This window comes from Panicum virgatum, chromosome 2K (assembly GCF_016808335.1).
Source record: "Panicum virgatum strain AP13 chromosome 2K, P.virgatum_v5, whole genome shotgun sequence".
In the NCBI taxonomy this organism is placed as follows: domain Eukaryota; kingdom Viridiplantae; phylum Streptophyta; class Magnoliopsida; order Poales; family Poaceae; genus Panicum; species Panicum virgatum.
In genome coordinates, this window is record NC_053137.1 from 42,700,369 (window position 1) to 42,725,008 (window position 24,640).

At 43.0% G+C, this 24,640-nt stretch overlaps 1 protein-coding gene across 6 annotated transcripts; it reads left to right on the forward strand.

The window, feature by feature from the left end:
* The first annotated feature begins 16,359 nt into the window (after positions 1 to 16,359).
* Positions 16,360 to 24,346, forward strand: LOC120678292 (transcription factor TFIIIB component B''-like). 6 transcript variants are annotated; one of them, XR_005676473.1, is made up of 9 exons: positions 16,371 to 17,214; positions 17,293 to 17,393; positions 17,474 to 17,511; positions 18,577 to 18,754; positions 18,890 to 19,034; positions 19,129 to 19,247; positions 19,336 to 19,538; positions 22,145 to 22,752; positions 23,926 to 24,346. XR_005676473.1 is itself a non-coding variant. In XM_039959439.1 (7 exons), the coding sequence occupies exons 1-7, from the start codon at positions 16,788 to 16,790 to the stop codon at positions 19,483 to 19,485; spliced, it is 1,155 nt and encodes a 384-aa protein (XP_039815373.1). In that variant the 5' UTR covers positions 16,360 to 16,787; the 3' UTR covers positions 19,486 to 19,690. The 6 variants fall into 6 exon arrangements, 2 of the variants coding, with proteins under 2 accessions (XP_039815373.1, XP_039815362.1); XR_005676476.1 differs by having other exon boundaries at positions 18,580 to 18,754; XR_005676474.1 differs by lacking the exons at positions 22,145 to 22,752; positions 23,926 to 24,346 and adding an exon at positions 21,374 to 21,874 and having other exon boundaries at positions 19,336 to 19,539.
* The last annotated feature ends 294 nt before the right edge of the window (positions 24,347 to 24,640 follow it).

Genomic DNA, 24,640 nt, shown 5'->3' on the forward strand with positions numbered 1-24,640 from the left:
AGTTCCTGCTCACGATACGGTTTTTCGGGCACTGGCTCGCGGTACTCCTCCTCGTTCACTCTGTCAACTATGGCAATGACAGCGCGAACGTCACACAAACACAATCACACAAATAAATGAGCTCAATTGGAGAGGATGACAGCTTGTATAGATAGAATATGACTTTAGAGGAATTTAGGAAAAAGAATTAATGGAATCAGATTTTAGATGGATGAGATATGAAGTTTGCAAAGATGGTTGTTTAACAAAACTCCGAAAATGATTAAACATATTCGGAGGGGAGGCTTGGTTGCACGCGGCTGATGTTAGTGTTTGGTGATTAATTAAAACCTGAAAAATATTTAGCATAAATGGGTGGGTGCTTCACGGCTTCTAACTGCACGTGAATGTCTGGTTGCGTTTTGGGCTTCTCGACCAACACTTGAGCCGGCGTGCTGTTGCAGGCGCTTTTTTCTTTTTTATATTTACAAAAAATTAAAATTTCAAAAATATATGTCTGTTTTTAAAAATTTCAAAAATACCCTCTGGTCGTCCCCCATAGGGCGACAGGCCCTAAGTGTAATTTTTTTTTTCAAATTCGCAAGGAGGTCCCTAGACAAAAAAAATGCAGGGGGGCCTGTCGCCCCCCCAACGGGCGACAGGGGACTGTCGCACGTTGGGGAGGCGACAGGGTCCCTCCCCTCCTATATAAGCCCTGGTCGCCATTCGCCGCCATTCCCATTGTCATTTGAGCCTAAAAATTCAGAAAAAAAGAGAGGGATGAGGAGAAGAAAAGTGGCGAAGCTCTGCCGAATTGCGTACTACTGATCTACAAGTAACTTCCGTATGAATCCATTGATATTGTATAACAATTTAATTTAATTAGCGGATTAGCTGAATTAGATTTGGTGCATTAGAATACTCGTTTAGTATTACAATTTCAGTACTATTACAGACTTGTTTTTAAATTAATTATGAATTAAAATAGAATTATGAAAGTACCTTATTGATATTGCAGCATAAGGCAATGACTGCCTCCAATTGTGGAGGATTTACATGGACCGAAGAAAAATCTAGTATAATACTTGATATCATGACCCATCTTGTTATCAGTAAGAAATTAGATCCGTTAGCGGATGGTACGATAGAGATGGTGTTGTCCAAAATAGTAGAGTTTAAAGATTTCACATTATTTCGAGGTATTACGACACAAGATGTAAAAGGACACCTGCTAGAACGTCGGAAGATATACATGAGAGTATGTGAACTAACGAATCATCCTAATATCATTGGATTCTTACAAAGTTCTTCTAAGATATGGATGCAGCCAGAGGTGTATGAGATGCACATTAAGGTAACTCTCATTCAGTTGTAATCTCGTCCGTCATTTCAAATCCATATTTATGAAATAGTAATATTGTTTTTTAATTATATGCTAGGATTACCCCGAGGCACGGAGTTGATTAACAAAACAAAACCAAATTTCCGTAAATTGGTATGTATCTTCGGTGGACTTATGCCGCAAACTAAACGAAGGAGGTGGATAAGATCTTCGAGTGATAGTACTTGGCCTGCGCAAGAACAGATGCCAGGAGGTTCGTCGAGTCATGCTGCAACACCTCAACCACCAAATTGTGTTAACTGGGATGACGACATGGATGACTTCATGCCCCCCAAACCATTGCCTCCAACACATAATGTTCGTCCCCCTTTACATGAACCTAGAATCAGAAAAGAGACAAAGGGAAAGACAAGAGGTTCGTCAAGTAATGCTGCACCAGCTGCAGCACAAACTTATGTTAACTGGGATGACGACATGGATGACTTCATGCCCCCCAAACCATGGCCTCCTACACATGATGTTCCTCCCCCTGTACATGAACATAGATCCAGAAAAGAGAGAAAGGGAAAGCCAAGAGGTTCGTCGAGCCATACTACACCACCTGCAGCACCACCATCTGTCAACTGGGATGACGACCTAGATGATTTCATGCAATGATCTATAATATACGATGTTCATCGGTTTAAGATGTATTCGCATTTAGTATTCTTAATGTTGTATTATGCTTGTATGTATGTCTCGTACCTAACTTGCATTCACTGGATATGTACATAATGTCGAGTTTGAATCGTACTTAGTCGTAATGGAGCATCGAAGTATAAACATACCATCTATTATATGTAATGGAAAATACGAGAGTGATCAGTGACGAACGTTGAAGTGTATAAATAAGCAGTCAACAGCTATCTCATTACAAATAAATATCAGAGATACAAACATCAGATATATCTAACCGCCCCTATGGCGTCGGACCCTCTTAGGCCTCTGCTGGGCACAGACATGGCCCTCGGAGCTTTTCATGTCACCAGAATACTAAAAAGCACAAATGTAATTAATATAATGATAAGAAATAAGAACTAAGAAATGCATTACGTAATGTGAACCATCAAATTTTACATCATAATACAACGATAATGAAACACACATCACACATGCAGTGGCATGTCAAAACCCGTTGCAAACTACGGTAAATAGATTCCGGACTAACCTAACATGCCTTAGGTAATTTAAAAAAACAGAACAAACACAACGATGCAGCATGTCACTAGCACTAGGGTAGTCCTAGTAGCCGTACCCCCACGTAGCAAACTGCGTTGAGCCTTCTCCGCAGTATCCACCCATTGCAGGTGGTGCAGGCGGTGGTGCCGGAGGCGCATGGCCCTTCTTCTTGTGACAAGGGCAGTTGCAGTAAGGAATAGTGCATGCTTCATCCTGTGAACCGGCTGTATTGCTGGTATCATCAACTTTGTCGTCTTTGTTACCCTCGCTCACTTCCTCATAATGGTTCACCATGCATTCCAGATCAAAGATCTTTATCTGGAGGTACTCGATGAACTCCTGAACAGAATCAATTGGTGCAGGATCTACCCACCTAGTAAAACCACAGTTTTCTGGAGCATCGGAAGACTGCAAAACAAATTTCATGTAAGGTGTCTCATTGAAGATAAAGAAATGAAACAACCGAGTATTACCCATGCGTGTGGACATTTAAAGAAACGCCGACCGCCATCCATCCCGTCGGTACACATCTGCACTAAGCAGTACTCATCATGTCTGCATTTTGGCCACGGTTTTCTACGGTTATCGTATTGTCGAAGAGGAGTTTCATTTGTAAATTCACTCTTGTGCTGTGGCGGAAACTCAAACACTGGTTCCGGAAAGAAATCAGGTCCAAGAGGCCCCTCCCATATTATGGGGTCTCCCTTTCTTCCCCCTTTTCCTTTCCCAAAACCATAGTAATTCTTCCCGCTAGACCCACCTCCAGACATTGGGTATACAATGAGATTTGGTGTTTGAGTTGTGCTGGGAGTTCACAAACTTGGGAGTATTTATAGGCGCACAAAGGTCTGATACCCGGAGTGTGGAGTGTAATGCACCTAAAAAACCTACATGACAACACAGTGAAGAGGCTATCTGACCCAACACTGAAAAGGCTAGATTCGATTCTCGAAATGACTACTCGATGCATCTCTGTGCATGCAGACTCACAGCACTGCATTGCTGCCGCTCGGTTGATCGCGCCTAGATGCCGCCTTCCCCACTACACGCCACAGACCTTCGCTGTAGAATGACAGGTCCGTCGTCCTCGCCAGAGAGACTGCTTTGAAGGTGAGCTGGTGTGGTTGCCGTGTTGTCACATCTTTTTGAAATGGTGGAAGAGCACTACTATTGGGTTGTCGTCTTTTGTCACGTATGTCTGGGCAAAGAATGCGACATTTGGGGAACCCGTGATCGCCGTGTTGAGCAATGGCAACTTGTGATCTCGTACTCACAGCTAGATACACGATGGTTCCTATTTTGAGCTATTCGAGCGTGTAGTTGTCATCATCGTCGGCGGGATCTCGGCCGCTAACTTGGGAAGCCGTGTGCAGTACGAAGATAGCCACGGGTCGTCCCAGGCCTCGTCGTCGTTCCGTGTCCGTCGACCGTGCACGGGCCGACGTCGCAGTTCTACACAACTGCAGGTAACGTAGAAATTTCTTTAAAATTAGATCAAGTGTTCCTACATTTTACTAATATCACAAATAGGATACAGTCCAGCTACTGCGTTCAGCGATGTATTTCACAGCTAGGATATTTGCCCTTCCTAATTGCTTCGGGCCCGGCTTCCTTCGCAGGAAGCAATGCAGACTCACAGCACTGCATTGCTTTCTAATTGCAGGTGGTGCTTGGGGTATTCACAGGTAGGAGGAGCACCTCTTGGGATCTCTCAGCATCAGACACCGTAGCCCCTTTCGCGTCCTGAGCGACAGGTGAGGTCTCCGGATGCTTTTTAGTATTCTAGTGACATGAAAATGTGTGCTTTTTAGCAGCAGACCCCGATGTATTTCTTAGTTCTCAATTATTATCATTATATTAATAAAATGTGTGCCTTTTAGTATTCTAGTGACATGAAAAGCTCTGAAAATATTAAGGACAAGTTCAAAGATTTCATAGATTCCCGGCTACAACTGCAAATTAATGGTAAAGGTTACAACACACAGAGTTAAGCTCTCAACTTAAAACATAAACAACTAATTGCAGTGGCATGTGCACGCGACAAGATAATTTCTTGTTGCATCTAAACCCACCATGCCTTATGGAATGTAAAATACCGAGATTACATGATACTACTCTACTGAGTGCACCTAAGATATTTGCCCTTCCTAATTGCTTCGGGCCCGGCTTCCTTCGCACGGTGTGCCCTCTCTCACTTTCTCTCCCTGTCAGCTTCACGTTCGGCCGCCGCCTTACGATCCACCTCCTCCATCCTCTTGCGGATCTCTTCTTGCTCTTTCTTGTGCTTCTCCTCTTGCTGTTCCTCGTGCTTCATTCGGCGCCAACGTTCTGCAGCCCACCTTGCTTTTTGTTCCACAATGTCCTTTGCATGCTGCGACTGCACGGTGTCGAACCATTGCATAAAATCACAAAGAGGCAGAGGAGACTTTGTCCAACAAAAGTTAGAATCATAACTCAATGTTAGGTTACAGAGAAAAATAGCGTATGTTGTCCTGCTACCTTGGACCGGTCTTTGCCGTATCGCTTAGGTGGATCATATTCGTAGTTCTCACACATAAAGAATCTCATGCCGTAGTCATCTCCTAAAACCTCATATTGCATGAACTTGCATAACGAACCGCAGAAGCACATTGGCACATCAATTCCTTCGGGTAAGGTGGCTTTACACTTGCTCCACGGAATGTAGGTTGATCTTGATGAAGACATTGGCGCTATAGTGTGGTGCGCCAAATAACAAACAATGATTTAAGCAATGCACATATCGTATACCAAATCGATGCGTGAAAATATAGGTACTGTCATAATTCTATGGTCTTATACTGCAATATCAATAAGGTACTGTCATAATTCTATTCTAATGTATAATTATTTTGTTTGAAAAAGTCTGTAATAGTACTCAAATTGTAATACTAAACCAGTGTTCTAAAGCACCAAATCTAATTCAGCTAATCTGCTAATTAAATTAAATTGTTATACAATATCAACGAATTTAGACGGAAGTTACCAGTAGATCACAAGAACGGAATTCGGCAGAGCTTCGCCGCTTCCCTTCTCCTCACCCCTCTCCTTTTTTCTGGATTTTTGGTGGATTTTTTGAGGTCAAATGAGGAGAGAATGAGGGGGAGGCCTTATATAGGGTGGCCTGACCCGGTCGCCCGCGGGGGGTGGGGGGCGACCGGTCCCCCTAGCGCGCCTGTAGGATGGGCCCACTGGTCGCCCGAGGGGTGGGCGACAGGCCCCCCTGTCGCCCTTTGGGGTTGGGGGCGACAGGCCCCGTTTTCTTTCTCCAGGGACTTCGTTGCAAATTTGAAGAAAAAAAATTACATTTTAGCCTTGTCGCCCCCCCATAGGGCGACCGGGGTATATTTTTGAAATTTTCCAAAACGGACATATATTTTTGAAATTTTAATTTTTTTTAAATATAAAAAAGAAAAAACGGCCTGTTGCAGTCTGAGCTGGGCTACTTAAAAGAGAAAACAAAGAAGGGATTAAAGGAACAGAGAGACAGAACGGGACAGGGATAGGGCGTCGTCCCTTTTCTTCCCAGCGTCGCCATGGGCAGCGGCGAGAGCTCCGTGGAGCTCTACCGGCACGGCGATTCCGGTGGCCGTTTTCGAATCCAAGGGCACTGAGAGAGAGAGGAGAGGAGGGGGAAGTTAGTCCCGGGCTCACCTCGGGCAGGGGCGGCTTGGAGAGGGAGATCGAGGCAGCGCCTCGTATTGGTGTAGGGGAGCACGGAGCTCGATTCAGGGAGGAGGGGAGGCGGTGAGTGGTGGAGCTGGGCTGCTCGGCGAGTTGAAGGTGGCGATGGAGGTCAGCTCGGCCTCGCCTTTTATAGGCCAAAGAAGCAGCAACAACTCATAGCTTCAACCACCGCCATTAATGGCGGCGACTGTGGCCGGGCGTCGGCTTGTGGGCGTCGCCGTGCGGAGCGGTGGCGCTGAGGCGACGGCACGGCGTATGCGACAAGGCGGCGGGGCTGCAGCGGTGAAGGGACGGGGTGGGCAGGCGGCCGGCGCGGCTTTGGCACGGCGAGCACGGGCTTTCGGTGATGATGGTGAAGAGGAGATGGGATGGCACGAGCAGAGGGCAGCGTCGCTTTGCAGCGGCTTGCCGGGGTCTCCGGCTTTTGGCCAGGTTGTCCGCTCGTGCAAGAGCTCGGCGTGCCATAGCCATGTGCTGCTGCTATGCGCCTGCTCAGGTGTATTCATGTATCTCTCTGCTGCCTGCATGCATGCGTGCTGATTAGGCCAGGGAAGATGGAGTAAGAGACTGGAGGGAGATGGAGTGAACCTGGTTTGCTGCATGCCTGGCAAGCTTACCCAATTTACTTGCAAGCAAGGCTCGCCTCTGAGTTGTATGTGCATAGACAAGGTATTTGGAGAGTAAGAGAGGGAGAGAGAGAGAGATAAAAATTGCTAATTTGCTGATGATGGATCATGAATGGATTAATCAAAGGGAGATTAGGCTTGGGACGGATTTTGGATGGAAAAGGAATTGAGCTCGAGACTAGTTTTGCAATAATTTGAAAATTAATTTTTAACGAGTGATTTTAATTAGTGAGTTGTTAGAGATCGAAAACACGGGCGTTACAGTCACCCCAACGAGCAGTCGGTTTTTTGGTTTTTTCGGTTCGACTTCGGTTTGCATTTTTATGAAGTTCGGGTTCGGTTTTCAAGGTGCACCGAACCGAAACAACCGAACAACTAAAATAATCAATACTAGCCTACTAGGGCGCCCAAAGCCAGCCTATGGAGCCCACTTCGGCCCACGGTCCATAAAACAGATGCAATATATGCCTGTCTGGCTGCCTCCCTAGAAACTCTAAACCTTATCCTTTCATTCCTCCTCCTCCTCCTCCTCCCCACCCCAGTCCGCAGCGGAGACGGATTCAGCGACTTGACTTGGGCAAGTCACGACATGACTGGCGGCTGCTTATCCAACGTCGATTGATGATCCAACGGAGGGGACAAAATTACTCGTTTTTTAACCATGGAAATACGGGCTCAGACTTATTTTAATGCTGGCAGGCGGTGGGAACAAGAGTCCTAGTGCGCACGGACAGCTCTTTCTCCTGCGCCGCGTCGCGTCGCGCCGCCCTTGGTGCTCTGCGCCGGAGTCCGTTTGAGCGCTCGCTTGGCACTGAAAATTCCAATCGTCTCCATACCGCTTCCCGGTGGCCCTTACATGCCCGAGACTAGTGGGGTCCAGCAGGTTGTTCCCGGCTGCCCGAGACCAGTGGGGTCCAGCAGGATGTTCCCGGCGGCCATCAGCGTAGCATAAGGAGGAGAGCAGCTTGAATCTGGTGGTGGCCTAGGCGAGCAGGATGGCCGGGCCAGCACGAAAGGGCGCCCCCTGGCCGGTGAGCACGGAGACACCAGAGCCGATGACGGTGCAACATAGTTATTAGGACCGAATTGGCGTTCAAACCGCCCAGTTTTTTTGAAAAACTCGGGCTTTCGAACCGCAAGGTGGGAAATTTGGTGCAAAATGGGTGGGATTGGGGTTCGAACCCAAGTTGGGCCATGCTGTAGCTTGTGTTTAAAGAAGAAACTTAATTCTATTTGAACAGTGTTGAACCGGTGGTCTAACCGGTTGGACCAATGAACCATTGAACCGAGCACCCTAACGGTTGATGGTCGGTCCGGTCCTAATAACTACGCGGTGCAGAGCACGCGCCGCACTATGCGCGCCAGCTCCGGAACGAGGGCTCCCAAAAGAAGTCAGCCTTGCTCCTCCTCGTTCGCCGGCACGAGCGCTGCCTGCCGCCGGCACCGACGCACTCGCCTGCGCCCACACCGGTCCTCGCCCTTGCCTCTGCACACGCCTCCTGCCGCCCTTGCCTCTACATACGCCTCCTGCTGCCCCTGCCTCTGTGCATGCCTCCGCCCCCGCCTCCGCGCTTGCCAGCACCTGCGCTGGCCACCCCCCACCTCGCCTCACGCCACCGCCCCTGCATCACCTCTCGCCGCCGCCTCGTCTTGCTCAGATGGCCCCGACGGCCGCCTCCTGCCTTCGGGATCGCCCCAGGCCCCGGAGGCGCGCGGGGACAGGGCGGTGCAGGGCGAGCGTGGCAGCTAGATATGTCGCTATCTAACCCGACTTAAGAGCAGCATTAATCCACTGAAAATAAGCTAGCTCTAGCAAAATTGAGAGTGAATGAGATAAGAGGCCTTGAGAAATCAATTTTACTTAGTTTTTGGTGCCAGCTGTAGACCTGCGGTGACGGATTTGGCCGGTGCTCTAGTTTCCCAGGCAAAGCAGACAGACAAAAACGAGGAAGACGAGGAGAATTGCGTGCCTGCGTGTGGGTCCTTTTAGTCAGATACTTTAAATTCACGTGGGCCGTTTGATGTACTGCGGACGGTGGATATCGGGCCCCCAATCACGGTGTGACTTGCCGAATCTGGATCTGTCGGCGGCGGCTGCCCCTCACCCCTAAACCCTTAGGCACCCGCCGCACCCCGCCCTCTCGGTCTCGGAGCGGCGTGGGTGCGCGCACAGGCGTAGGGCCGGGCGGCGCGAGGCAGTGCGGCGCGAGTGCGCGGGGCCGGGCAGCGTGCGCGCCCGTGACTGTCGCCGACCGGCGCCAGTAGCAGGAGCAAGCTAATATGTGAACGGTGTGGGCAAGCGATGGGAATGGCGTCCCAGCAGGAGCAAGCAGCGGTGCGACGCACATCTTCAGCAACAATGGCCACAATAACCGAGGAATCCTCCAATGTATGTCATCTTCTACTTCTTTGATCTGGATGCTTGCTAATCGACGGATTCCATCTCATGAGTATCGTCCGCCCCTCTTCCATTTGTAGATGGGGGGACACTGAAGAAACCGTGGCAAATCAAGTAACTGAAGTGATAGAGGTAGACAAGGTAGATGAGCAGCAGCCCGTGGACGCAGAGAAAGAAGGCAAGAAAAGAAAAGCCATGGCTCCAAGATCAAGTAACTTAAGTAATTTGTCTCAGCAGACGGCTGAAAAGGTCAGTGCATTTGATTCTGCTTAGAAGATGTAACTATTGCAAGGTTTTTCCTTTCTCTCTCTCTCTCTCTCTCTCTCTCTCTCTCTCTCTCTCTCTCTCTTTTACTTTTATCCATAATTTTAATGATTAGGAACATAATGATAATGAGAGCTGGTGCCTTGAGGGGGAACCATCAGTGGCGGAGTTAAAATTTCAAAGTTGGGTATTTTCTGACCCTTAATTTTGGTTGAATCTAATATATCTATAAAACAAATAAGTATTAGCAATCTATTACAAAATATACGTAATACAAGGACTTTACACTCTTTATATGGCTACTCTTACACTATTCACGCCATGTTACAATACCATATCACTTCTTTATGTATCTATGTCATATTCCAAATAGCCTATTGGCATTTCACTTGATACAACAAGAGAGATGAGAGCACCTCTATTTATAAGTGCCCATGATCATTGATGCCAACTTCCACACTCTTCTGTTACAAATATCTAACTCTAGATTTTTCTTTTATCCTTATCCACTAACCAGATATATTTTCTATGATATTAAATATATAGTTTCTACATTGTTCCTTCCATGGTCATGGAGCACCGCAAGTATACATGAATTCTCACTATTCTTCTAGAACCTTCCTCCAAGTATGCATTACATATTTGAAGAAGTATACATATGTATAAAGTTTTCGAAAATGGACACTTTACAAATATTTACAGAAAGATGAATGTATATATTAGACTTAAATATGTGAAACTATGAATGCAAATATGCAATTGTGTTAGCAAACAAAATAGCAGGGACACTGAGGCAATCTAAACCATAATGATTTTCTACAAAGTAATATCACCAAAGGTTGTGACCTCGAAAAAGACCTTTTATATAGAAGACATGTATGAAAACTACTTAATCGTTGCTCACAAAACAATATATCATTCCCAGATCATTCAGTTCTCACTCTCTTTGTTGGCAGCGGTGCTCAACTACTGGACTCTAACACATTGTGTTGCTCCCACCTTAACATGTACTAGCAAAAATGTTTGCTATGACTTTTTTCCATTTTTTTCTTGCAATATTGTTCCTATGGTTGGTCAACGTAGGCGCGAGGAAGGGGATCAGAGACAGACTATGATCCTATTTTGTACATTAACTCATTAAGTGATTGTTGACAAAAATATTGTATGGTGCGTAGTGTTTACCCATCTACTATAAAGCTGAAATTTGACGATAGTAGAAACTAGCCGTGGGGGCTATTTGGATCAAATGTGCTAAAGTTTAGCTTATCATACCAAATGTTTTTATGCCAATTAGAAGGACAAAATATAAGTTAATTGTAAAACTAATTGCATAAGTCTAGGGCCAATTCACAATATATATTTTATTAAGCCAAATTAATCTATAAATAATATATATTTACTATAGTATCATGAGACATATCCCTTGCCTGCGTAATGGCACGTCATCACATCGCTAGATCATAATTTTTAGTCAGCACGTTGGATGTTAATTAGGCTACATCTTTAATATGAAATTTTTTCTGCTCTTCCTCCGTCCGTTTGATATATGAGGGTGTGAGTACGCCTGCCTGCAATGTTTTCGCATAGCGCCGCGCGACCGCTTGTCTTGCCCCTTTTCTATCATTCGTCCGTTCGTCTGAGGCCTGTCCGAGGGAGCGAGTCCATTCGTACACTAATTATAAATTAATTGCATAAATGAAGACTAATTTACAAGATGAATCTATTAAACTTAATTAGTCCTTGATTTGCCATGTAGTACTACAGAACATAATTTAACAGAACACGATGCTGTTGTCCCTGTTCAAGAATCAGATCCAATCATCAATGAAGGTAATATGCAAAATTTGCTATCCATGCCATGCCACAATCTTATACCTTGCTGACCTAAATATTGTTGCAAAATTTGCTGCATGCAAATGAAGGTGAACAGGCAACAATAGACCTTTGACCTAAATATGGCTATAGGTATTGATTGCAGACCTAAAGATTTTTGCAAAATTGCTTAAATATATATGTATTCCCACCCAATGAAAAATTTGTAGATGAAGACATTGATGTCTACGCTGAGGAAGCGCACATTGTCTTGGAAGAAAATGAGCAGGAACCTTCAAGTGATAATTCAGGTATGCTGAAAATTTTATCATTGTTTTATTGCAAGTGAATGCAGATGTCAATTGGGCTGTTGTAACAGGATTAGACCATGATGATATAGACACCACAACCGCCCAGGGTAATACAAGTGGTAGTACCAGAAGGAGGAAGTATTTGACAAACAAGCAGAGACAGAAAATATATGAAGATTTGCTTGAGAGATGTGTCATTTCAAAGAAAACTGGCAAGCTTACACAAAAGAAGCATAGTACAGCCGAAGTTGCCTCCAAATTCAATGTTACCATGAAAGTTGTCCAATCCATTTGGAGAATAGCAAAGAGAAGCCGTGAAGCAGATGAACCAGTGGATGTCAGTTCAAAAAGGGCAAAGAATTGTGGTCGGAAAAGAGTGGATATAGATTTGTCTTAAATGCACTTGATTCCTTACAACAACAGGACAACAATTAGGTCATGTGCAGAAGCTTTGCATGTATCAAAGTCTAAGCTGCACAAGTTATTCAAAGAAGGATTGATCCGTCGCCACACTAACTAAGCCATATTTGAAGGAATTCTCGCAACAGACCTTGAGGAACATTGGTCACTGAATCTATCAATGTAAATAAAGATATAAGTAGGTCTTTCTTGATAAGTAAGATTATCCCAGCTATTCGCGGAATTTGGCCAAGAGAGGATGCATGGAAGACCATATGGATTCAACAGGACAATGCCAGAACACATGTTGCCCCAAATGATCCAGTATTTTTGGAAGCAGTTGCTCAGACCGGTCTAGATATACGCATAATGAATCAGCCCCCAAACTCTCCTGACATGAATGTCCTTGACCTAGGCTTCTTTGCATCTCTACAGGCAAAGACATACTTAAAGAATGCTAGAACCATTGATGACATTGTCCAAAACACACTAAAGGAGTATGAGGACTATGATACAGAATTGGTAGACAAGGTATTCCTTACCCTACAGGGTTGTTTCATAGAAGTTATGAAAGATGGAGGAGGCAATGGATACAAGATACCCCATTTGAGCAAGGATCATTTAGAAAGGTTTAGCATGCTCCCAAGAAGTCTGAATTGTGATATGGACCTATATCTAAGTGCTTTGCAGTTGCTGAATTCAGAGTAGTTCTACATTTGGTCGAGGAAGTAGTACTTGTATCTATATAAAAATATGGCATTCTACAGTGATGCATTATAAAGGCTGAAGGTTACTCTTATTGTTGCGTAAATCATTTCTTATTTGCATAGCATCAGTCATCATAAGTGCTAACATCTCAATTTCCATAGCATCAGTAATAACAAAAAACTAAATTTGCAGGACTAGTCTTACTGATCATGCTTCATTTTTCTCAATATCTCGGCATTGTTAGGCATAATAGTGGCAAGTAGCTCAAGAACAAAATCCCTATCTTTCTTTTGCTGTTCGGGTAGGACTCCCTTCTCGTCAGCTGTTGAGGTCACTGCAGAACAAAATTTTATTGTCAGTACTGCACAATTGAAAGAGCACAATTAGTTGCAACAAATTGTGGATGCATGTAAATGAGAGTACCTAGCATGTTGGGTTCGTTTCCGGCATCGGCGGCCACAATTTGTGAATCGTCGAATTGGGTTTCTGGCACAAAGTCTTCACCTTGCGAATCTTGCAGCACAGCGTTGCCAAGACCAACCTCATCGGTCTGTCTGATGAAAATGTAGTCCTCGCCGGGCCCTTCTTCAGTGTCTTGTATGAAATCCACTCCCTCTTCGATGATGCGCTTCTGTGGCCGCGACCACCAGATACTGCCTCGGTTCTCCCTGCCGCGGCGGCAGATCGGCCCTACTCTGCCATGGACGCCTTCACGACGCCACTTGACCCTCCCGCCGCTCCGGGCTTGCCTCAGGATGGACGGATAGAGGGGATGGACTCCCCTTGGTGGGGATTGTTGTCCGTGCATGCTTCCACGGACGGGATCTCGACGGCGGAGGAGAAGACCAGCTAGGGCTACAGGGCGCTGGGTCGTGATGCAGCGATGGGGGTGCGGTGGGAAAGAAGTTGGGGCAGAGGCCGGCGAGGTGGGTGCAGCGGAGGCTGGGGAGGGGGAGGGTGCGGCGGAGGATGGGGAGGGTGCGGCGGAGGATGGTGCAGCGAGGTTGGTACGGCAGAGGCCGGGGAGGGGAAGGGTGCGGCGGAGGATTGGGAGCGTGCGGCGTCAGGGAAGATGAGCTGGGCGGCGGAGGATAACGACGCCATGAACGGCATTTCGCTAGAATAGCGACAGGGGAGGAAAATAGGACAGTGGGACCCACCTGAAACCCAAAAGTCTTTAGATATAAGGACACACTTTGAACCCCAAAAGTCTTTAGATTTGAGGACGGAGGGAGTATGTTAATTATAGATTAATTAGGTTTAATAGATTTTTCTTATGAGTTAGTCCCAATTTATACAATTAATTTTACAGTTATTATACTTATTCTAATATATTTAAATATCTAATGTGATTCTGATTTAAAATTAGTCCTTATCGCACAAGCATAAAGATTTTAGCGATGTAGATATGTTTATACGAGCCACACATAGACAATACTTGTTGGGCTCTTAGGGTTAAGGTCAGGGAGATTTGGTTACCTAGCTAAGACCCAACCGGTCTCTCCTCGGGGGTGTCTATACGTCGCTCTCAGCGACTCCACAAGAATGCATCGCAGAAGCGACTTGCCAGCGGGGGCGCGCGTGCGGAATCGAAAGCGCGTAAGTTGATGGCCCATTAAGAGGAGCCCCGGTCCATTAAGTTTCTGAAAGTTTCGCGCTGCTGATTGTTCAAAAGTTTGTTCCAGAAAGTTTGACTTCCATATAAAACCGGTCTAGCTTTAATTATTTCTAAGTTATTTTGGAAAACATTCTGACTTTTCAAATTTGTTTTGGAAAATATTTTGACTTTTTGAGTGTTTCGGAAACATTTCGAAAAAGGTATTTTGGTAATATTTGAAAAGTGTTCCGAAACATTTGGAAGTTTTCAAAAGTGTTTCGAAACATTCTTACTTGTTTAGTAGATTGTTTTGTTTTTAGAATGTTTTGAAACATTCAGATTTGTTTAGAAATAATCCAGATTATTCAGGAACAATTTAGAATGTGAACATTTCAAAAATGTTCATACATAGATTTGTTTGAAAACAATCAGATATGTTTTGGAAAAAGATTTCATAGTGTTCGGAAAACATTTTGACTTGTTTGCCTCATGTCCAGATTGCGTTTTCAGAGTGTTCTGAAACCTTTAGCTTGTTTCGAAACATTCCAGAGTGTCCTGGAACATTTCAAATTTGTTTAGGAAATATTTCAAAAATATTGCGGAACACTTTCAATTATCCCGAAACAATCAGATTTGTTTTGGAAACATTTAAAAAAAAAGTGTTCCCGAACATACAAATATTTTCTTAAAAAGTGTTCAAAGACCATTCCGATTTGTTTAGTAGATTGTTTTGTTTTCAAAATGTTCCAAAATATTCAGATTTGTTTAGAAACATTCCAGATGATTCCGGAACATTCAAATCCTCCAAAACATTCAAATGTGTACTGTCATGCAAATTGTTCCGGAACAATTTGGAATGTGAACATGTCAAATTTCTTCATATATAGATTTGTTTAAAAAAATCAGATATGTTTTACAAACATTTTAGTGTTCGGAAATATTCTGAGTTGTTTATCAACATGTCCAGATTGTTCTATTTTCCAAAGTCTTCTAAAACTTTTAATTTGTTTAGAAACATTCCAGAGTGTTCTGGAATATTTTAAATTTGTTTTCAAAATATTTCAAAAGTGTTTTGGAATATTAAGGCATTTTTCAAAAGTGTTTCAAAACATTAAGACGTTTTTCAAAAGTGTTCTGAAACATTCTGCCTTGTTTAGTAGATTGTCCTATTTCAGAATATTCCGAAACTTTTAGTTTATTCCGAAACATTCATATTTGTTTTTGGAACATTTTAAAAGTGTCCGGAACATTAAGATGTTTTTAAAAGTGTTCCGAAACATTCAAACTTGTTTAGTAGATTGTCTTGTTTTTAGAATGTTCCAAAACTTTCAGTTTATTCCGAAACATGCAGATTTGTTTCGTGAACATTTCAAAAATATTCTAGAAATTTTCAAGATTGTTCTGAAGTATTCAGATTTGTTTTCGGGACATTTAATAAGTGTTTCGGAACATTAAGACATCTTCAAAAGTGTTCCGAAACTTTCAGTGTATCCCGAAATATTCAGATTTGTTTTCAAAAAAAGTGTTCCCAAGTAGTAATTTTTCTTGTTCTACCTAAAAACTATAATTGTTCTAGAACAAACAAAAATGTTCTATATGTATTGAAAAAATAGAACTTGTTCCTAGAACAAAATAAAGTATTAAAAAATAAGATAAAAAATTGTTTAAGAAGAAAAAATTGTTTCAAAACAATCAAAATTGTTCTAGTAAAATATCCATTAAATATAGTCAAGTGTGATCTAGTTTTGAAGATTTTATTGTAAGAAACACAAAGAAATTGTTTCGGAACAAATTAAAAATGTTCTAGTAAAAATGTTAATTAAATATAATCAAGTGTGATCTAGTTTTGAAGATTTTACCGTAAAAATATAACGGTACAATCAGAATTTAATTTGGATAATTAATTTGTGAGATAGAGCAATTTCTTCTTTATTTAAATGGATGTATTGCACGAAAGCGGTCATATGAGCTGCGCTACTGCGGAATCCCTCTTGTGCGACGCGTCTGTACCGGTTCGCTCGCGCGATGAATAGTAAAACCCCTCTCCTCTCCCCCTCCCCGGTTCCTCCGCGGCTCCGCCTACCGCTCGCCAGTCCCTTGCATCTGCTGTGCCGGCGACGCGCTCCACTCCGACCCCGCCGCCTCGCTCCCTCTCTGAGCTCGCCGCCGCGCTCCCCGCCGACCCCGCAGCGTCCCCTCCGACCCCGCCGCCGCACTCCCTCTCCGACCCCGCCGCCGCGCTAGCCGCCGACTGACCGCGGCCACCGCTGCCTGCGCGACTCGTCGGCAGCAACGTAAAGGAGGTCATCTTCAACAACCTCCTGTTCGAGGTCAGCCCCACCAGTTCCCTTGTATCCTTCCTCCTCTTCTCCCATCCCAACCGTGAAAAGCACGTTTTTTTTTTGGGAGGGGGAGCGGGTGGGGGCTGATGTTGGGTATTCCTGGGAATACCCAGGAATCACTGCAGCTCCGCCCCTGGGAACCATTAGATCATGCTGTTGAACCACCACCAAAATCGGGTATTGGAGAAAACAGATCATCTATGAAACTACGGAGCAGGAAAAAGACACAGAAAGATGGGACACCTAAGCATACAAATGACTATTTTGATGAAGACTGTGTTGAACCTTCATTAGTTGAAGAAGATAATGATAGCGGTGATGATTACACTGCCGGTACTAATCGGAAGGTTAGGAAAAAATCAAGGGATGATGTAGAAGAGCCACAACAGCAAAATGTCCAAAAAGATAAAAGCCAGGTATCTTCACGGGGCCGCAAGAGAACCTTGAAAGATGCATCAGCAGAAAAAACAGAGAAGAAGCTTACCCATAGAATTCGCCAGGGGAGAGCGAAAGGTTGGTGTCTAAAATTTTGAAGCATCAGTTTAGATAATGTGAGTTTCATGCTTATATCTTGGGCCTTTATTGTTTAAGAGGTTAAGTCTTTACTGGAAATACCTCATGACGAGATAAATCCTATGAAGCTAAGTGCAGCACACCTGAGGTTGTTACAAGAGGCCAGAGAGCGTGTTAATGTGAGTTTTGTGGCAAGTTTAGTAGTTATATTTTTAAATAATTTTATGCTGATTCTAATGATTTTGTTTGGCTTCTTCAGGCAAAAGAGAATCCATCCGGCCCATCCTCTAATACAAGGTATAATATTTTTTTCACATTTCTTTTGAATGCTATGGAAGATATCATACAAGTTGTGTTGAGAGTGTTGAGCTCTCATCATTCTTGGTGCCTGGACCCTTTGTAAATATCGTAATAAATGTGTCTTCGACGTGTTTCCCCTTGCATCCCAGAATCTAGAGAAAAATCAAACTGAAGCCCACCTCTGGTGCTTGGCTGGTGCTAGAGGCCTTAGGAGTCTTGATCTAGGATAGTTTGATGGCCAAAGTTGTTGATCAGGTCAAGTGGTATCAATTCTGTAACTGGTGGAGTGGTGGTTGTGTTTGACATTCACTGCTACCTGCTTAAGCCTAGTCTATTGAGGTGATGTGGTTTATTTTGTAAGGGTCCGGATGTTCTCTCCTCTAGATACACATATTTCCTGCATTTTCGAGGAAAAAAAATACCATATAAGTAGATCTCGGGTATATAAACAAGCACAATGTATTAGTGTAGCACTTCCTACTAATCCAGATGTCATCTTGCAAAATGACCCTGCAACAGCACATCACAACGTAAATGTTAGCCTGTAAGAATTACTACATATTGATTTCCAAACTTTGTTAGGCTATTTATTTTTTCATGGACACATTTGATAGGTTATTGTTTGCATTGATGACATTGATGTTGGACCCCATTAAAGCTTGTATCGCGCTCCTATTAGTGCTATGTATTCCATTTCTGATATTATATTTCATACAACATCTGTTGAATAACCCAAACCCTTCCACTATATATCAGCTCCTCCCCTTTTGACTGTAGCGACTTTAAAAGTTCCCATCTAGTCTTGCTCCTCCTTGCGATAAAGTCTCTCAATATGTTCAGGCCCTCTCTGCTTGGGCCATGGCTTTCCAAAAGCATTGGCTGATTGGCTACCCAGAAATTCACTATTTTTTAGATGGCCGAATGGTTTGGCTGAATTTAAGTTGTAGACTAAAATATCTTAGGCATGCTTGATCAAGATTTGAAATAAAAGGCTCAAAGTACTTCAGTTTTGAAACTCTTGATTTGTGTTCCTCTGTTAATAATTTGTTATCTTATGCACAACAGCTTTCAATTTCATGATATGGATGGTTTGGACTATGGAGATGAGGAAGGAAGGAACTTCGACAATGACAGAACAGAGAACCATGTACAAAATATAAAAAAATTGAACTACCATTCCTACATGAACAAACAAACTCGAGGCAAATGGTCAAAATCTGATACTGATGTGTTTTACCAGGTATTTATTTTAAAAATCATGCCCTTGGACTGCTAGTTTTGCTGCATACAATCTCAGATCTTCTAAGATGCTATTTGCTTACCTATTTCTGCTAATTCCAGTTTAATATGTGCTTTTATATTAATTCTGGACCAGGGGCTTCGACAATTTGGTAGCGATTTTGCAATGATACAGCAATTACTCCCTGATAAGACCCGTCAGCAGGTGCGGGCAAAATTTAAAACTGAGGAGAAAAAAAATCCGTTGCTAGTCCATGATGCTATAATTCATCGCTCAGGAGGTGAGATATTGCTTAACTCGGGTCAACGCATGTTTTTTTCTCCTGATCTTTGACTTAGCTTCACTTAGTGCTTGTATTACTGATTTGTGTGCAGATAATTTGTATTTCAAAAAGGTAATTAAGAATCTCAACATTGAAGATGTCGCGCAGCAAGAGGTTAACAATACTCATAAACAAGATGGCGCATCAAGTGAACGAGGCCCTGAAAAAGAGGTTTTTCTTTAAGCACACATGCACTATATTTGTATTGAATTTATTTTAGTATTTAATTAGATTAGTATCTTATTTTCAATGTTTGTAGGATGTACTGGATGATTTCATCCATGAGGAAGATGATTCGAATTGGTTGGATGAAGAGCCCAGCATACAAATGCCTGATGTGCAAGATGAGCACGCTTCTGGAAATGATGATGATGATGGTGATCTTGATGATATTTTTGATTGGTACTAGCATGATAATCACGACAGAAATTAGGATCACGATCTAATTCTGCTTACTTTGAGGTATGGACATGCGTTGGGGTCACTTTTTATCAAAGTGATGCAATTGTACTGATTCAAATAGTAGTGTTGCCAGGTCCAACAATACAAACCATTTGATTTTAGCTTTTAGGATGGCTGGAGGGTTGAATTTTATTTGTTGCTCCTTATTTTTATTTTCAGTTCTCTTTACTCGCAAAAAACAACCCTTCCTCAGACCCCGCACAGTGCGGGAAGCCTACGGCACTGGATACGCCCTTTTTTTTTTACTCGCAAAAAAACATTCCCACCTTTTGTTGTTTGTGCAGAAGAATGATTCGTCCATACATGTCTGAGCACCTTTCCACCCTTTGTTTCTCCAATAGCATCCACTGTTGCTGTGTTTTCAATAGTGACCAGTGCCGCTAGATGTGCCTGTAGAATTGGTATCATGATGTTTATTACCAGTTGATATTTGATTGATAATTGCTAGGAAGGTTAGTGATTGGACATATCTGATAAGGCTCTAATCGTCCTTGGTTGAAGGTTCTGGTAATCATTATGTGTACTTGGATTGCCTAACAAGTAAACAGATGCATAACTATGGTCTGCAATTATTAAAAGAGTAAAATGCACTGTGGGTACATGAACTTGTAGTGCTGTGTCAAATAGGTCCATAAACTTAGAAACCAGACATCTAGCCCCTCGAACTTGCGAACCCGTTCACCCCAGGTCCAGTCCGGTTTTGCATGGCTTGCATGGCACTGTGCGCCCGCGATTTGCTACAGTAAACCCGGATTTGCTACAGTTACTGCGGTTTTGTTTTTTCTTTTATAATTTATTTCGGCTGAATCTTTGAAAAATCATAACTCTTCGATACAACATCAGATGAAGATGATTTTTATATGAAAATTGTAGCCCTCGACGAGATCTACAACTTTCTAGTTTTGAGTTTTTTCATTTGATGAAGTTAAGTTGCCCAAAAAAATTATACAAGTACAGCACCATAATAATCACGTACTTCTGCTTGTCGCACTAGAAAATTATTATATTTTTCTGTTTGTTGTCAAATAAAGACACTTGTATACTAAAATTTTAGTACTCTAAAAGATCTAGATTCTTAGAGTTTTAAGTTTTTATATTTGAAGTTGTTAAAATGTCGATAAAATAGTATAAAGCAGCATATTAAGTACGCAAAAGACGTTGAGGCTTTATACTATTTTATCAACATCTTAACAACTTTAAATGTAAAAACTCAAAACTACAAGAATCTAGATCGTTAAAAGTGTTAAAATTTTGGTATACAAAGTGTCTTCATTTGACAACAAACAGAAAAATATATTAATTTTCTAGTGCGACAAGCAGAAGTACGAGATTATTATGGTGCTGTACTTTTGTATAATTTTTTTGGGCAACTTAACTTCATCAAATGAAAAAACTCAAAACTAGAAAGTTGTAGATCTCGTCGAGGGCTACAATTTTCATATAAAAATCATCTTCATCTGATGTTGTATCGAAGAGTTATGATTTTTCAAAGATTCAGCCGAAATAAATTAGAAAAGAAAAAATAAAACCGCGGCAACTGTAGCAAATCCGGGTTTACTGTAGCAAATCGCGGGCGCACAGTTCCATGCAAGCCATGCAAAACCGGACTGGACCTGGGGTGAACGGGTACGCAAGTTCGAGGGGCTAGATGTCCGGTTTCTAAGTTTATGGACCTATTTGACACAGCACTACAAGTTCATGTACCCACAGTGCATTTTACTCTTATTAAAACTGTTAAAAAGAAAGAAAATATGCTCGAAGCCTTTGCTGCAGTCCATAATTTTTCTCTCTCAAACACCAATCGTAAGTCTTCAAGTAGGTTGCTTTTTCTGGTTTATCTGGATGGGGTTTACTGCTTCCTTCTGGCCTTGTGAGTTGCCAGCTCCCTAGTTGTTGCTAACCAGAGGATAGTGACAGAGTATACGTATCCCTGTAGTGCTGTGAATTAAATGGAAGTGGATACAACAATGACACATCCTTCCTGTAATGTTTTGTTGGAAAAGTGGACCTGTGATGTCTTGGCAACTACTATCATTAGTCAGTATTAGTGGTAGTGACAGATGTCTCCCGGAACGCCAAGTTTTGCAGGCTGATGGGAACTGTGATGAATGTTTTTTATCATATGATGCTGCTGAAGTGGCCCTTCCGTAGCTTCTTATGTAGTAATAATATTCTTTACCTCGCTGGCAAAACGAGAGGTCGATGGATGTTAGATATGTCATAATTCTCTTGGGTACTTCACTACTTTTGTATGTTGTTGATGCAGACTTGAATTCTGATTTATTTGAAAGGTGACGATGCTGTCATATTTTGTTGTGATCATGGTTCAATTACCACATCTGACATGTTTCTCGAGTCTAGTTCCTGCTAAGTAGAACAGTTCCCTTGTTTGTTTGAAAATGAATACTGTGTAAGGGCAAATACAACCGTTAGCCGGCACCCGTAGGCATGCAGAATATTTTTGCAAAAACACCCTCCCGGCTCAATCATGGACTAATTAGGCTTAAAAGATTCATCTCGTGCTAATTAGTTAGACTGTGTAATTAGTTATTTTTTTCAACTGCATTTAGTGCTCCATGCATGTGTCTGAACATTTGATGCGACAGGTACTGTAGAAATTTTTTTAGGAAGGTCCCGAAGAAAACGAGCCACGCCGTAGGCAGTGGCGCGTGCTCCGAAGCCAGTAGACGAGTCCGCGCGCCCGTTGTGCGATCCGCTTCCGTTCGTCGTCGGCGTCGGGGATCCGATACGCGCGGGGGCGATTTGCTTCCTGCGCGACAAATCTCGCGCCAAATCCCCCTCCAAACGCCAATGAAATACCCCCCAAATTCCCCATCGGCCAATCCCTAGCTGCAGAGAAGCGAGCAGCGGCTGCGGCAGCGGCAGCGGCGGCGCAGGAGCTGCTCAAGGCAGATGCGCAGCGGGAGCTGAGGGCCAAGGCGGCGGCGCAGAAGCGGAAGACCACGGGGGGACCTGCTGCGGCGGCACCGGAGATGAAGCGGAAGGCCACGGGAGGAGCTGCGGCGGCGCCGGAGCAGATGAGTTCTGGCCGCGCCGGCCATGCGCTGGAGCAGAACGGAACAAGTTCATCTTTGGCATGTACTCCTCCGATTTCAGTGATCGACGGAAGTTGCTTCTTCAATGGTGCTGGCAGCTTCTTCGGCAACAGCCCTTTGTCTCAACCATGGATGCTATCTTCAGATCCTGCAACATGGTACTGATTCCTACTCAATCTTGCTCTTAATTTGGGTCAAAATTGCTCATAGGAACCACAGGACAAAGGCATGGTCACCTTTCTGGTTATACAGAAAAAGCATTGCATCACTATTGTTGTTAAATTGCATCACTATTGGTTATACAGATGATGTAATTCAATTGATTCTCCTCTCCATCTTGTGTTTCTCTGGGAACTGATTATGCTATTTTCAATTGCAAGCCGATTGATTGCTTAATGGTAGGATGTGTTTATGTCACACTGAACTTCAAGATGCATCTGGCTTACGAAATGATTAGTACTGGTTTACTATCGACAGCTACCCTGTAGGTTCTCTTGGCACTTCATATGATTATAGGGCCTCCCACATTGCCCCTGTTTAACATGGATCTGTTCAGTATGCTTCTAGGCCTTGTTTAGATCCAAACTTCAAAATTCCAAAAGATTTGTAAAACGTCTGCATGGTATACCAAATGTAGTTGAAAAAAAATCGCATTACACAAATGAACTGTAAATCGCGAGACGAATCTAACGAACCTAATTAGGCCGTGATTAGACACTAAATTGCTACAGTAAAGCTACAGTAATCATGCTCTAATGATGGCTTAACTAGACTCATTAGATTTGTCTCGTAGTTTACAGACGAGTTCTATAATTAGTTTTGTGATTAGTTTATATTTAGTACTTCAAATATGAGAAGATTCCCTGATTCCCTTTCAAAATTCAAAAAAAGGGGAACTAAACACGGCCTTGGTAAAATGTAATTGTTTTGCATCCAAATAGGAATCTGACATTGTTTTAGTGGGCAAAACTGTGCCCTTTTTAAGAGTTTGGTTCAATTGAAGTAAATTGAAAGCGTCAGCTCAAACGAGCTGAAATTGTTCCTGAATATTGATGTGCAATGTGAACTGAAGTGGTGCATGTCTTTTGACATTTCTGAAACCTGTTTAGCAGATTGTTTGCATGTCTTTGTTTCCTGTCAAGTCTGAACTGTCAATTGTCATTTTTATTTTGTCTAGTGTAAACTGAATATGTCATCTCTTTTATTGCTGTCAAGTGTGAACTGAAATGGTGCCTGCATGTATTAGTGTCCAGTGTGAACCGAAATGGCCATTTGCCTATAAATAACTGCCTAGTGATGAAGTATTGCAATACCTCTCTTCCATTTTCTAGCCAATGTCGCCTGGTGATCACTCTGGCCTAGGCGATGGTGATTCTACTCCCCCTGATGGTGATCAAGCTCTCCGTGGTGAAGATCATTCCCTAGGCGCTGATTCACCACCTTTGGAGCCTGAAGACATGGAGGTACTACCATTATTCTGGTTATGTGTGGCTTCACAAGATGTGAAATATAGCAGCAAGAACAGTGATTTTTTTTCGCTAATACCGTGAACTGAAATTTGGGCATGCAGCATGTACTTGTATTTATTACATATAATTAGCCTTTGGTGGGTAAAGTATCCCTCGACAACGAGGTGTGTATGTGACATGTTTCACATATATGCCCAAGACTTAAATTCAACATAGAGATCAAGTATAAGACCAAAAAAAAAAAGGGAGGCAACTATGTAGAGGCCTTTCCTTGTAGTGCTAACCAGAGAGCCTCTCATGTTACCATGGCCCTATTTGATTTTTCTTGAAGTGGAACTGTTCACAAATTTGAGGATGGTTACTGTGGCATCACTTGTAGCCAGTTATCGGTTAATTACTTTATTAGTTTCGTCGCGAAAAGTTACACCCATCTATGAAGAGGTTTTGCAAATAGGATTCATTTAGTACTCCATACATGCAAGATTCTCTTCTAGAATTGGGTTTCTAGAAGGAACCAAACAGGGCCATGTTAAGCAAAGTCAACATTCCATTTTTTACCTCCTAGGTTATAGCTTGA